The sequence below is a fragment of the Colobus angolensis genome, unplaced genomic scaffold (assembly GCF_000951035.1).
Source record: "Colobus angolensis palliatus isolate OR3802 unplaced genomic scaffold, Cang.pa_1.0 Scaffold214, whole genome shotgun sequence".
NCBI classification, from domain to species: Eukaryota; Metazoa; Chordata; class Mammalia; order Primates; family Cercopithecidae; genus Colobus; species Colobus angolensis.
Window position 1 is genome coordinate 4,343,613 of NW_012115311.1, and position 16,097 is coordinate 4,359,709.

Sequence of the window (16,097 nt, forward strand, 5' to 3'; positions counted from 1 at the left end):
TCAAAAACTTTACAGTCCAATTTAGAAAAATATGATACATAAATAACCAAAATATTTGTATCATTCAATATTTTCACTGCAGAATATAAAGGAAAAAAAAATATATATATATATATATTTAAATTGGACATGGTCTTTATTCAAAAACTTTACAGTCCAATTTAGAAAAATATGATACATAAATAACCAAAATATTTGTATCATTCAATATTTTCACTGCAGAATATAAAGGAAAGAAACATTCACTTATAAAAAATTGTCACTAATCACAGATTAAAGGCAATGGAATATTTTTCTTCTTTGTCAATGTAGGGTAAAAGTAGCAGAAAACAAAGTAGTGTTTGATAAACATTTAACTTTGGATAAATTATTCTATAAATTTTTAAATCTGAGTAATGAATCCAGTGATTTTTATGCCATCTGACCTGATAGCATTGAATTGGAAGATGATTTATTTGAGGGCTTCACTTCTATTAAATGTAATAACAGCTTCACTATTTTTACTTTAGTAAGAATTAAAATGGTGCCATGGTTTTGTTAGCATGAACTGCGATAGTTGTGTTAATGTAAACATTTATTTTCAGTTTGTTCGTGGTAGCACCTTCAAAGAAATCCCCGTGACTGTCTATAGTAAGTATATAATAAATATTGACCACATGGGTTGCAAGGTATGAAAAAAGAAAACAAATACATTTCTTTGTATTTACAGATTATTGATAATCTGGTATTTAGAATTCCAAACTATGGCCAATCTCATTTCACTTGAAAAAAGGCTTGTGGTCTCAGATAACCTTCAACTCCAATGAACTTCCTTCCCTACTCATTGGAAAAACAGGAATGATATGACATGAGAAAGATGGCAAAATATAATATTAACGTGGCAAAGAGCCAGGAAGAAAAAAAAAAAACATAAAGGGAAGAGATGGCGAAAAGACCCTCTAGACGTATCTGAAAATTCAGATGTGTGGACGCAGAAATGACCTTAACAAAGACTTGTTGTTTATACCACGCTCAAGCCCCAAGCTATCTAAGGGGTAGCTGAGAAGCACGTGTTAAAGAATATACCAATGTTTCTGAAGTGCCAGTTCAAAAACTCTCCCATCCAAAACTGGACAAAGAACAAAAAGAATCTGCCATGTGACAAATCTAAAGTTTCCAAATTCCAGGGTTCTTTGATCTCTGACACTACCAGATTATCAAAATTAAACCTCTACTACTTAACAATGGTAAAGGGTACTTCATTCTCATAAGTGTATCTAGTAGGATATATTTTCCATCATGGCTTTTTCTTTATCTTTTATCTCTTTCCTTCACTGTAGCTTTCAAGCAGAAATCCTTTTCATTTTGTTTTGGCTCTGTAATTAAACACTCAACATGTATCAGTAGCTAAAACATTACTTCAGTCCCCACATTTATTCTGGCTAGAAAATCATTCCATTTTATACCATGAGCATCCAGTCATTTAATTAAGAAAATTTCGCTTGAGGTTTATACTAGATATGGAAAAGGAGTAAAGCCAATGTAAGGAGCAAAACAAAATGTCTGCTGCTCTTGTTGATTCAATTATGTAATAATAACGTGCAATTCCAGGATCAAGCCAGCTCAGCACTGTATTAAAGATTTAATTCAAATAATTATGATTCATCATGGGAATACAATCTTGCAAAAAATATGTTTTCTGAAAATTAAGCAATCCTTATGGGCTCTATTCATCAGACATGTTATGTCATCTTTCTTCATCAAAGGTATAAATATATACATATATATATATACACACACACACACATATATATACACACACACAATTTTCACTACATTTCTTTAGCTTTCCTTCTTTACCATGTTAGTTTCACTACTTTCTATATATGTGAATGCAGTATCTTGATTACAATGAGCAAAAACATTATATTATTTTCTCCTACTAAATTGCATCCTCACTCACAGAGAATAAGCCACATTTTATTAAGATATACAAGTTCAATGGTCCTTCCCTACCTACCCAGAGGCCTTGAAACAGCTCTAACATTTACATTCCAATGTAAGATGTTTCTTTTACTTGTCCTTAGATGATATGCTGTTATTAAGAAGTATTTTTAAATAGAAGATAAATTAAACCAAATTTTCTATTTTTATATTTCATGGTTGACTTGTTTCTAAAATGCCTTTAATTTTTTGCTGCATATTATCCTCATCCCCAAAATAATATCCATTTTAAAGTGTATAGCTGAGGGGAAGGAAGCTGTGTTGGTGTAAGTTGTCAAATATGAAACATTTGACCTGGAGAGGGCTAAAATCAATATTTAACCCTCAGAACTTCACCTGTCAAAACTATTTAAGTCTGCAGAAAATCAAGATTGAAATGAAAACTACCAATGAACTGAACATTCAAAACGTCAAATTCCTTAACATGATGTAAAAAATGTAAGCTACAAGTAATTAATCCATTCTGATAGTAGCAGTAGAGACCCCTGTATATTCGACCTTCATGGAAACTTCCTTCTGTGGCAAGACCACCTCTGGAACCAATACTTGAACACACAGATTTGTTATATTTGAGAGCTTCACAGTTTGAAATCTTAAAATACAAAACTTAGTAAGGCTGAAACAGTCTCTATGAAGGTTAAGAACCCCCATTAACTCAAAAAGTTGACACAGCTAAACATCTTACAGCATGAGGTGAGGACTGCAGAAACCGAAGCTGTGCTAGCATCTCACCTCTGCTGTTTTGATGTGATCTGGGTTCACAGTTAGCTTCAGCATGGCCCGTTACCTAATAGAACCATCTTTCAAGCCTTTTCATTAGAAATGACAAAAAGCCAGTAACTCTGGCTTTGTGGCTTCAGAGGCATATTTCCAGTTAATCAGTACAACCAAAGTCAACCAAATAGTTGAATGGTATTTAATTTACTTTTATTATAGATCCAGGGGGTACACATGTAGGTTTGTTAGATAGATACATAGAGTAATGCTGGGGTTTGGGCTTCTAGTGAACCCATAGTACCCTAGTTCAAAGACTATTATCTTAATTAGGTAGATGACACACATTTAAAATATATACCTTTAAATTAAAAAAAAAAAAAAGAATAGTGATAACAAAGCTGAAAATTAAAGACATTTTAAGCCTATAACTTAAATACTGATCATATCACGTTTGTTGAAAAGAGCTCATGTCTGGCTGGCTGAAATGTATTCTTACTTTTAAGTATTCTGAACTGTGTTTCATTTTTTTCCTTTCTATGTCACTGTTATCAGATGCATGAAAAACATTTGAAAAGGCTTTTTCTTTCATTTTTTCTTTAAATTGAGAAAGAATCCAGCAATGCAATTTAAGATATTATGAATTGCATGACATTAATCATATTTGTCTTCTGTTGCAATGCAGCCAGTATTTTCAAGAAGTACAAAAGAAGGTAAAGCGCTTTAGTGGTACAATTAAAAATTACAGATTTCTAGATACAATTCCTCACTTTGTGAGTATATATTTCACTGGATCAAATTCAAGTAACTAGACTTCAGAGTTCAACACCCGGACATCAGAAGATATTATATTATGTACCATGAATATTTCCTGTATCTGACTGCCTGAACATATTACCACATACTGTACCTTAGTATCCTACAGAGATAAAAAAAGGAAAAACAAAAAACCTTTCTTCAGGTTTTTATATAAATATCTTTCATGTTCCACTTTCTATACTTTCAGCAACTAAAATTATAACCAAAGTTGTGGAACCAAAAATTAAAGTGATTGAAGGCAGTCTTCAGCCTATTATCAAAACTGAAGGTAAAAATCAATGTTGTACATGGTTCCTTTTACTGTAAAAACATCCATAAAAATACTGATTTCTATGAATGTATCTACATTCTTTTAAAAACTAACATGTTAAATGTTATATAACCAATATTGTACCAATGGCATGCTCATGTAATTGCAGAATGCGGAGTGCAAATTATTTAGCAAAGTAGATGATGCATTGCTAATACTTTCAGTACATTTGCTTGTACTTGATTTAATTTGAATCTAATTGGCATTGCATTAACTTAGTACACAGATACTCAGTAAATACTTTTTTTTTTTTTTTTTTTACTTTAGTCAGACTCCTTTAGGCTTTATACTCTTTATGTTGCTTTGTTTCCAATCTCCCACATGTTCTTTTTTATAACAATACAAGCTCTTCCAAAAAAACAAAAAAAACAGGCATTTTTCATTCTGTAACCTAAGATGGCATAGAAGCTATGTTTAATGAAAGCTTTTAAAATTACAACCACACATGAGATATTTTTCAATCAGACCATCAGAACTATAAAACAAAATGAGTAGTTTATGCAGTGGATTGATTTTTAAAACACTTAATTCCAGTCCTGAACATATTCTTACATACAGATGTATACATTATGAGATATATAAATACATAGACACATACATTCTCTGATGTTTCAGACTAGAACATTAAATAAGCAGTTACTTTTCTCTCTACTCCTACTACGTATGTTAGCCAACTTTAACACCTTGGATGTTACTTTCATTTCATGTATTTTAGTTATGTCCAAGGATCACATTTTTTAATTTCCATGTATAAGCATCTTAATGTAGCAACTTACCCAGAGAAAAGAACTAGTTATCTTCTTTGTGCTATAAGAAAGCTAGAAACAGTCTTCCAAAAGGAGAACAGATTGTATCTTTGATTGAATCTTCAGAAAACTATAATTGTAATTATGTTTGTTTTGCTATTTCTTTTGGTGGTTTGAGAAGGTAACCTATTGAATACTTTTATCTATATTTTTAAAGCCATTAATTTAAATTTATACATTGAAAACACATAGGTAAAAACTTATTTCCTAGCTAATTAGTTATCTATGTTAGTATTCATTCTTGAGACTTAAAATTGAGTTATTCCTTGAAATCTATCCTTGTTTTTAAAACAGTATAATTATAATTATATAATTGACTTTCTATAGTGGTGAAGAGAATCTGGTATTTTAAAAAGAAATTAAATCAGAAACTTTTGTTGCTATGTTCCTTGATCATTGTAATGAAACATGACACAATGATCTTTGATAAGGCAATTGATCTTAAAATCAAATCTTGTCCTGTTTTTAAAAATCAGATTCCCTAAAATTTTGCACTATAATTGTGCACAGCTTCTTTACATGAAATTATTTACATATACCATTGTTCTTATTTTCAAAGATTCTTCTCCTTTGAAGCTTCTTTATTCAGCTCATTTATCTCCTCAATCTTTTTCAGTAGGATTCTATCCTACTAATTTTTTTTCAGTTAAGATCACACTAGAGTGTCATATCTCTACATGGCTTCTTATAAAGGGAACATGGATGAAAAATGGAGTTGTGTCACCTACTCGTTAATAACTTGAGTTCAGAAATTACACTCCTGTGTAGCATAATGAAGGAAACAAATATTTATCTTACTAGTAATTTACAATGGTCCAGCTTCCAAGATTGCTACTGGCATTTCCTTCTTACTTTTTGAACAATTATAGATTTATTGATGACTTTTAAATTCTTATGAAATAAACTCCAGGACACAATTTTAAGGTGCCTCTTATAAAAGATGTATAACAGCATTTTGGAATTAAGAATAAATCAGCTAAAATTCAATTCAACAAATACTTAGTGAGCAGCTATTATGCTGGGTACTTTCCAAGGTGTTGGGAGTGAATAGGAAAACAATTTTGAGAGAATCTCTTCTTTCATAGAGCTTAACTATAAAGGATGTCTCCAAAATTTCAGTTTGGCTTTTCTAAAGAAATATTGATTTAGATATTTTATTAACTCATTTTTGGTTCTTAAATTCCTTAGGCATCCTTTCTTTTGAAGTTACCACACCTTAAAAACCTGGCTTTATGTTTTGTGCTCAATATCCCTTGGCCTTATATATCAAATACTATGGCATGAAATACTTATGGTTTAAAAAAACTTTACTTTTATTTTCATTAGATTGCTCTAGACTGGTTTAGTTTTGGTAATCATGTACATTGACAATTTCTGAACAAGCAAAAAAAAAATGCTCTCAAAGATAAGCAAGCAACAGTTTCATTCTACTATTGAAGGTTATTACAGTATGAGTTAAATGTACTGAACTTATTTTTCTTACTCCTCTGTGAAACAGTCTTAATTAACTAATGTAGTAAGCAGCTTTCTAACCTTCAAAATGATTTTCTGTGGTAGCAAAATCATTTTGCAAGTCAAATGCAACACTAGTTTCACTTTTGCATTTGAAGGACTGTTAAACTATTAATTGGTTAATTTTGTATCATTCCTATGTAGAAGGTAAGTACTCAAATTCTTTTCCTCATAAAACCTGACATTCAGCGTCTTAAAGGTAGGTATCCATTTGGTATTTTCTTATGTTCACTCCTATACCCACTAAATCAAAAATATAAGGTACTGAGTGATTTTAAAACTTAAATGAAAAATTTTAATAAGGAAAAATAGACAATATCAGTATGATAAAGTGGAATCTACACCAGTTATCAGAGAAACACAAATGTGTACATACTGCATGATTTGCAAAGTGTAGCCACATATAATATTTTGCATAATCATACTTTGTAACTACCAATAAACAGATGGATTTATCCATCTGTTTAAAAGCTAAAGCAGATGAAAGTAATTTTAGTAGCACACCAACAGACTAAACTTTTTGTTCTCTTAACTGTTGTCTACTTTGAAGACAGTGGGAAATATTTAAAACTGATTTCATAGAGCCTGAAACCCACTTTGACAATTGAGTTGAGTAACACCGAATGTTGAAATAAATGTCCTATTCCGGTAAATTTAAAGGACTGTTTTAACATGATAATTTGTCTCCTAAAATAATGTCCCAGGACCCACAAAAACAAAAGTCAAAATTGAAGGTGAACCTGAATTCAGACTGATTAAAGAAGGTGAAACAATAACTGAAGTGATCCATGGAGGTGCGTTCCATATGTTACCTGGTGCCGACTACCTTCGCTGTGATTATTTTGAAATAGTGTTGGTTTAGAAATATTGAACATCTGATATTTTCTCTTTGTTCTTATTTTATAAAAATTGTGGGAATTATTTTCTCAGCTATGAGTTCTTATTAGCTGGTCAGAAATAAAACATAGTTAGCTTTTAATGGATCTAGTTGGAATTAATTTATCAATTAAATCACCAGGCCCAACAAAATGTCATTATTTTTGTATATACAAGTGAGGATTTTGGAATAAAATTGTAACACTAATGTCAGTATAAAAGGAACCATTAGAAACAGTAGGAAAAAATGACCATTGTTTAAATCTCTGTCTAATAAGCCACTCCACTGCTAGGATTTATGGTAGGGCTCCCATGCCAATGATATAGAACTCCCTGGATTCTCACTCTAGCATTCATTCCACATCCAGAAAACAAGTATGACATGGAGCGTTAGCATGTCAAATGTCCCTCTCTCTTAACCAAGGTTCAGGACATTGCTATTACCTTTTAGATCCCTATTGATGTGATTTTTTTGCGGATAGGTCCTAAAAATGTTTATGATTGCATCTTAAATGATAGTATTTGTAGAAATACAGTTAATTGTTATAATATGTAGCTTATGGATGTATAGTCACTATATGAGGGTAAATCAAATGCATTTGTATTCCCCTGCTTTTAGAGCCAATTATTAAAAAATACACCAAAATCATTGATGGAGTGCCTGTGGAAATAACTGAAAAAGAGACACGAGAAGAACGAATCATTACAGGTAGACATTAATTCCATACATGGATCTATGCCTAGATTATAAAGATCAAAGTATGGTTAATCCCCCAAAACAAGAATCATTACAGAAACAAAGTCATTTTCATGGTGATTACAAAAGTTACTTCATATTTTGGCAGATATAATATTCTAAATATGTAACCCATGTTTTACTCTCAATTGAAAATTTGCAGACAAATCTAAAAGCATTTGTTTTTATTACACGTATGCATACATACATTTAATATACCATTGATATGATATACCATTTCCACTTTACTGTTTATTAATGAGTTAGAAGACCCGAGAAGAAAAGCCATTTCCTCATTTGAGCTTCCATTAATCTTAAGGTCTGTACGTCTACATGCCAAAATAGAAGTTTATACAAAGCAATTGATCAATAATTTTAGTAAACCTCATATCAGACTTCCAAACTAGTGTCCAGTTGGCCTAAATTAGCCTAAAATTCTTAATTCAGCTATTCTTTAAGTATTTGTTTAAACAATTAGTGAGCAAGTATGGCTCGTGCCACCTATTTATGGAAATCAAGTTTTATTGGAACACAGTCTTGCCCATCCACTTATATAATACCTAAGGCTGTTTTCACACTGAAGTATCAGATTTGAACAATTGCGACACCGACTACATGGCCCACAAGTGGAAAATACTCACTGTCACTTCTCAGAAGAAGTTTGCCTACTTCTGTTTTAGACCTTTTTCACTGTCTTTCTCATAGGTCCTGAAATAAAATACACTAGGATTTCTACTGGAGGTGGAGAAACAGAAGAAACACTGAAGAAATTGTTCCAAGAAGGTCAGCATTTCTAGAAAAATAAGAATGTGACTTTACCTAAGCTATCCATATACAAGTCTAAAATAATCTATGAGGCATTCTACATGTTTTCCACTCTATCTCATTCTATTGTTCATTTCCAAACCAAAAAGAAAAAAAAGCACAAGAATAAGGAATTAAGCATAAATGGCAGTCATATTTGTCTTTTTACACAGTATTTTGTTCCACAACTTTATAAGAGTATCGGTATGTCAGAAAACAGCACTAAAAGCTGTGAAAGAACCAAGTGTTGGACTGGAATTCATTATTGGGCAGATGCCATTATTTATGACATAAACTCTGCTGTCTTTATTTTGTTATATCAACCAATTTCTGCTATAAACATGTATCCTCTCAGAGGTCACCAAGGTCACCAAATTCATTGAAGGTGGTGATGGTCATTTATTTGAAGATGAAGAAATTAAAAGACTGCTTCAGGGAGGTTAGTAAAAGGACAACTAACCCCCTTAACAGGTTGTAGTGACTGAGTTCAACTTTTTAAAGACTGAGCAAGCAGATTTCTTCTTTTAATTAGGTTAAAAAAAAAAAAAGACATCTGCTGTTGTCTTAATAAATGGATTGGTTCAATGGTAGTTAATAGTTGCAAAGAAATGATTATTAGTTTAAACAGTCTTTAAAAAGTTCTATGGTATAAAGCTTGGGGAGCAATGAATATTTTTTTGCTTTGATTCAGAGAATTTTAAGGACCTTTTAAGTAGGTGAAAGGGAAATAATTGTTAAATTGCTAGTTGTTAAATAAGCTCAAATTTGATATACATTTTACATTTAAAAAATTATATTCACTGCCCCCATAAGAGCAATCAAGGCATGTCTTTAAACTGTATGCATAGATATAGCCAAAAACAGTGCATTTAGTAACATTCTTTTCCAAAACTATATTCTTGGGAATGAGTATCTTTTTCTTCTAACACTTTGAGTGATAATCTATACCTGCAGATAAATTATTTTGCATATAAAATTAATCTTAATCTTCTATGGAATGTTGTCTGTCTATGGCATTGATGGACCTTAAGAACAAAGAAAAGAATTCAAAATCTTACATGAACCCTACATAGTAATTATTCAAAGATGCTTTAAGTGTTTATATAGATATATAATTTGTATCATTGGCATTTGAATAAGTAAATTTCTACTTCTTTTTAACAAGCAAAGTATTAAACCTGAAAAATTATTTTTGTGAAACATGTATTTAAATTCTTTAGAAAAACCAAAGAGGCACTTTGAAATATACCATTAATTGAGGAACATAACTGAAGTTTGATGTTTATCCAAAACACAGTCCAGATGACTTTTCAGTTCATAATTTTTAAAACTGTATCAGTATGTCCAAGAAAATGTAAATTATCTTGGGACGTTCTGTATTTTTAGCAATTCTTGTTTCTATATTCTGTAGTTTAATAAACATAAAATCTCTTTAATAGTATTTAGAAACTTTTAACAGTTGAAAAAAATTTTAATTCAACCAGTGATTGAATTTTCCCTCAATAGAAATATGTATGTCTGAAAAATACAAGTTTCCTCCCAGAATTCCAAGAGTACATAGCACAACAGAGCCATAATGGAACCAAAGATTCCTGTAGGATCTAACAACGAATTCACTACCCACAAATGCTCAACTGTCTGCTAGGAAAATAAAATCGAAGGATTTGAGGGAAGAGACAAACACATTATGAAGATTAAATTGAATTCTTTTTTTTTCTTTTAGTCCTTGCCATAGTAAGCAGCTTTGTAGAATGGTAGTGCTTTTTAGGGAATCAATAAATTAGTAGCTGCATCAGTTTGTATTGCTTTAATTCATCTAGGCTTAAATTTCAGGTAAGTATATTTTCTTCCCCTTTGATAAACCAGTTATTGAGGTCACTATGAAAAATCCAGCTAAATACTAAAGAATTGCTTCAGCTAAATACTAAAGAATTGCTTCAGCCAAGAAAGATATGACTGCTATAAGTATATGACATTCAATTTTTAGTTAATGAACTCCTTTCTTAGCTCTTGTCTCTGTTCATCCCAGAAGTTTATTCCTTTAGTACCCAGTGTATGATCTCTCTACATATCTGTAAGGCATCAGTTTTCACAGTGCCACATCAACTATTGTAGCATTGTGAAAAAACAAAAAAACATGAAAAGTTTTTATCAAACCATTTCTCCAAGGTTTTGTTTTTTGTAGGAAAGAGACTATATGCAGTGGTTACTTGCACCAGCATTAATTGGACCTGCTTGTTTTCTTTTTTTTCTAGCTATCTAAAACCATCAGGTTATTACTGAGTCACAAGTGTCCCCTTGTCTAGATCCTAAAAGGCATTGATAAAAGAAGCTAGTCAAGATTACATTATGTAAGACTTTTTTTTCCAAGGTCTCGCCAATCGATGCATATGTGAACCTTGCTCTTCATCTCAAGTTCTACCTAAAACTCAATTTTCTATCTAAACAGTTCATATTGTATACATTGTGGTACATGTAGTACATTTTTGTACTTTTGATAATTTGAGTGTATTTCTCAATTATTTAAGTCATGACTATTAACACGGCTAAGTGGTTCTTTGAGTACTGATGTTGTGATTTGTCACTGATATATTTCCGAGACCTTAACTGAAAAAATTTCTCACTGCATAAAATTTTTGTGCTTACCTTAGAACTATGCATTCTGAAATGACTGATGCAATTCAAGGAGAGTAACAGACTATGTTGAAAGGAACAACAAAAAGTCATTTTTGAAGATTTTTGCAAATCTGCCAATATAAGAGGTTAAGATTTGCAACCTCTACAGGGAATAGTAGATCGGGTTGTAGGTCTGCATTCAATCTGAGCCCCAACTCAATCCCAAATTAGTTGACTCTTTTCTTGTTTCCTTCGTCTGAAAGTGAGGATAGTCATGATACCTACAGTCTAAATGAGTTAACGTATAGACAAGCTCTTAGAACAACGTTCGGCACAAAGTAAGCTGTCATCAAATGTTACTGTCAGAATCATCAATTGACATTAACATGGTCAATTAAGTAATGTTTCACACTCAACTTTAAATTTCCATAGTCATAGCCATGGAAACATACAAAAAACAAACACACAAAATGTCCAAATAATTGAGCTGGGCACTTTGCATGCCTTAGAAAATATGATGTAGGGTGGTTCTTTGTGCCAAGCTATTCAGGTAATTGGTTTATCTTCCCATGTTTTGCTGATCTAAATATGATCTAATTTAAGTCTCATTCATGTTGCCATAGCAGAGAGCTGCTAGGAGTAAACCTGGTTTCTATACATTAATCAAGCTGTTCTTTCAAAGTGTTTGACACATTGAATGTTTTTTATTCTGGAATATCATCATAGCAAAACCTCATTAATTGGATGGTGTCAACATAATGAAAGGAAATCTGAGTGAGCACACTTGCTTGTTTTGAAAAGAAATTAATACTTCTATGATGCAGTTTTAAGTTATACAATTAATTGCTATTTGGAATTTATTAAGTTCACTATAAGCAGTGTGACTGTTTACCAGTTAAAGGTTGGATCTGTCTCTTCTTGACAATTTTTTAGAAGCCATTATTTTGTTACCAAATAAAGCTGAAGTTAAGAAATACTTATATTTACATCTATTTGAGAATATTTCATAATTCAGACTTGGCTGTTTTACACAGACTTCTCCCCATTACCCAACATAGTGAGATTTTTCTACAGCTCTATATTTTCCTCTAGTATTAATGTGGTTTTATAAATGATTATATGCCTTATAATCTGGGGGAAAAGACATGGGAAAATGTGCTAAGTAGCCAGGAACAGAATACATAAGTATTTTTAATGTTATTTCTTTTTTAAAAATTTGCTTGGTATCATATAGCCAAAACTATTCATGGCGATTGTTTCATTGCTTACTTTTTATGATTTCAGAGAATTGAAAACATACATGTAATAGAAAAAATTGGACTTCATGCTGAGTATAGATGATATATATAAAAAGTCAAAATCTGGAGAAAAAATTTAAAAAGATAAGTAGAAAAATGAAGAAACTGTAGAAACCATATTCACTCTTTGATCCCAAATGCCCAAAAACTAAGTGAAAATGTGAATTTAGGCCTACCAGGTCATCTTGTCAAAAAACTAAAAGAAAAACAGGAGAACTGAGAAATATGTTACAACTATAACACAAAACAGCAGTTTTGAAACACTTGCAGTTCTTAAATATAAAAGCTTTTATTAGTGATTTTTCAAAAAGGATTTCATAGGATTGACACTGAATCAGGTTGGGGGGGGTGGAAAAGGGTAATGGCATATTCTTCCTGAATTGCTTATTATAATATTTCTAGAATCATTAGGTCAATGCTACTTTGTTGTCCTCATGTACAATAAAGGAATCACCAGTTGATTTGAATTTTACAAAGCCATACATTACAAATAGGTATGACTGCAAAAATAGGTGGCTAACTCTGGGAAGATACTTGTGTTACACTTTATGTGACATTTAATAACCCTTCATAAGGCAATGCTTTTTATAAAAAAAGTTGAAAAAATCATGTAAGGCATTTACTCTGCAAAAATGGCACATTATGTGGGGCTCCAAAATCCATAATAAAACAATGTGTTCTGCAACTAAGAAACATTCATTATGATATATGGAAAACCCTGTCTACTCGTCCTTTGTCAGAAAATGTGTAACTCTGAGGATCATAAAATTTACTACTAAAAATAATCATGTTTAAGTGATACTTAGACTTTACCCTGTTCTGCTTAACTGTGGTCTCCTGTCTGATTTTAGCCATAGTTGCAAAGTATGTCTAACTACAACAATTTAATTTCAGACACACCTGTGAGGAAGTTACAAGCCAACAAAAAAGTTCAAGGTAAGTGTATTGGCTATAGTAATGTGTGTATATGGCCTCTTCTGTTATATGAAGAGAAATCAAACAATAGAAAAATCTTTTAAAGTATTTTATTGAAACTTGCCATTGATCAGAGGGAAAAGTTAGCCAGTTTCAATGAAAAATATTTTGATAACAATCAGAAAATAAATCTCATGTTCTATACTATCAGTAGAATTTAATAACAAATATTAAGGGAAAGGCCAACATACTAATGTAAACTGCTAGGCATATTAACCCTTGAGATAGACTCAAGTGTATAATCTCCATATATATACATATATATGTATGTTTTATATGTACAAGTATACATGTAATTTTGTGTATATAAAGTCAAAAAGACATTTTTGAATAACAGAGATAAACAAATGTAGAATGCAGGTGGATGGACATGAATCCTCAAAAAATGTTATGTGAGAGGATGCTACAGTTTGAGACATTATATATGCAAAAAACCATTAATACAGCTATTTACAAAATGTTCATTTAAATGTGTAGATTATATATGTATATATCACATATGCATTACAATTTATTTCATAATTACACTATGTGCATTTTCTAATTCCTCCACTTAAGTTACCTTACATTCCAGTACATTGAGAAAGCAAGAATTTCCCTTGTAGAACCTAGAGTAAATTGCAAGCTTGGAATTACAAGTTTGGAATTTCTGGGTTAATTACATACTAGTAGTCAAAAGAAGACGCAAGGCTTATCAATGCACTATAGGAACATCTTACTTTAAGCCAATCCAATATATAGACCTTTGAAAGTAAAAGATCAACTGCAGAGATTTTTTAAACTAAAGAATGTTATTAGTAAATCTATGTAAATATCCAAATTCACAAATTTTCTGAAGAATTAAAATTAAATTTCAAATTATTTTTATATACTTTTGATCAAAACACATTATTTGCTTCACCGTAAGTTGATATTAAGAAAACATCAAGTTTATTACAAGAAAAAATAATGACTTCTGAAATAGAGAATATATTCTTAAATTTTAAAATTTCCTTACATTTATAGTCTATACATTCTCCTTTCTTTCTAATTAGGATCTAGAAGACGATCAAGGGAAGGTCGTTCTCAGTGAAAATCCAAAAACCAGACAAAAATGTTTATAGAACCCTAAATCAACCTGTCCTTAGAAAATTGTGAGAGCCAAGCTGACTTCAGGAACTGAAACATCAGCACAAAGAAGCAAACATCAAATAATTCTGAACACAAATTTAATATTTTTTTTCGGAATGAGAAACATGAGAGAAATTGTGGAGTTAGCCTCCATGTGGTAAAGGAATATGAAGAATATATAACACCTTACATGCTTTTTCAACTTAAAAGTTCTGGCTGACTTTGGAATCCAGAGAAAAATGCTTGTCACCAGATTCATTACAATTCAAATCGAAGAGTTGTCAACTGTTATCCCATTGAAAAGACCGAGCCTTGTATGTATGTTATGGATACATAAAATGTATGCAAGCAGTTACCTCTCCATGGGAAGCTAAGTTGTAAAAATAGGTGCTTGGTGTGCAACCAAACTTTTTACATCAAAAGGCTTTGCACATTTCTATATGAGTGGGTTTACTGGTAAATTATGTTATTTTTTACAACTAATTTTGTACTCTCAGAATGTTTGTCATATGCTTCTTGCAATGTATTTTTTTTAATCTCAAACATTTCAATAAAACCATTTTTCAGGTCTAAAGAGAATTACTTCAAATTGAGTAATTCAGAAACTCAAGATTTAAGTTAAAAAGTGGTTTGGACTTGGGAACAGGACTTTATACCTCTTTTACTGTAACAAGTACTCATTAAAGGATATTGAATGAAATCAGTGTTTGAGTTTTTCTTTAAGTTCAAGGGTGTGCAGGCATGTGCAGGGTGTGCAGGTTTGTTATATAGGTGAACATGTGTGATGGGGGTTTTTGTATAGATTAAGTTATATAAGGAATCATTACACATCTGGGCACGGTGGCTCATGCCTGTAATCCCAGCACTTTGGGAGGCCAAGCAGGGTGGATCATGAGGTCAAGAGCTCGAGACCATCCTGGCTAACATGGTAAAACCCCGGCTCTAGTGAAAATACAAAAACTTAGCTGGCTGTGGTGGTGGGTGCCTGTGGTCCCAGCTACTTGGGAGGCTGAAGCAGGAGAATGACATGAACCCAAGGAGGTGGAGGTTGCAGTCAGCCGATATCATGACACTGCAGTCCAGCCTGGGCAACAGAGCCAGACACTGTCAAAATAAATAAATAAAAAGAAAAAGAAAAGAATCATTAGAGAATTAATCAATTGTTAAACATCAGCTGAATACTTAATATAATCCTAGGACTGTGCTAAGCCGTGAGGATTCAAAGGATGAATCAGGCACATTTACTGTCCTCAAAAGATAAGGAGACAAGTAACCAATTATCCTCAATACACCATGGGCTATGCTAGTATCATAAACAGCACGACACAAGCATGGATGCATCAATTCATTATTCCTGGGTTAGGCATGGGGGGGAGCCACAGAGATGTCCTTAACTTATTTGATGTAACCGAGTCCATTGCATGGCAAAGAAGAAATTTCTTGGGAATGATGAAAAGATTGACTTGATCAACTCAGACCTCAGCAAGTGTCATTCTAACTTAGACTGATTGACATAAGAGCCTTCTGGAAACAGAATC

At 32.0% G+C, this 16,097-nt stretch overlaps 1 protein-coding gene across 8 annotated transcripts in view; it reads left to right on the forward strand.

The window, feature by feature from the left end:
* The window catches only part of POSTN (periostin, osteoblast specific factor), a 36,072-nt gene extending 20,813 nt beyond the window's left edge, over window positions 1-15,259 (forward strand). The window contains exons 16-23 of one of the 8 annotated variants that reach the window (XM_011942996.1): window positions 585-630; window positions 3,704-3,784; window positions 6,849-6,938; window positions 7,640-7,729; window positions 8,462-8,539; window positions 8,916-8,999; window positions 13,369-13,410; window positions 14,484-15,259. In XM_011942996.1, coding sequence (XP_011798386.1) covers window positions 585-630; window positions 3,704-3,784; window positions 6,849-6,938; window positions 7,640-7,729; window positions 8,462-8,539; window positions 8,916-8,999; window positions 13,369-13,410; window positions 14,484-14,521 — 549 coding nt within the window. In that variant the 3' untranslated portion in view covers window positions 14,522-15,259. The remainder of the gene's footprint in view (window positions 1-584; window positions 631-3,703; window positions 3,785-6,848; window positions 6,939-7,639; window positions 7,730-8,461; window positions 8,540-8,915; window positions 9,000-13,368; window positions 13,411-14,483) is intronic. The other 7 variants (XM_011942998.1, XM_011942997.1, XM_011942999.1 and 4 more) reach the window with 7 other exon arrangements.
* The last annotated feature ends 838 nt before the right edge of the window (window positions 15,260-16,097 follow it).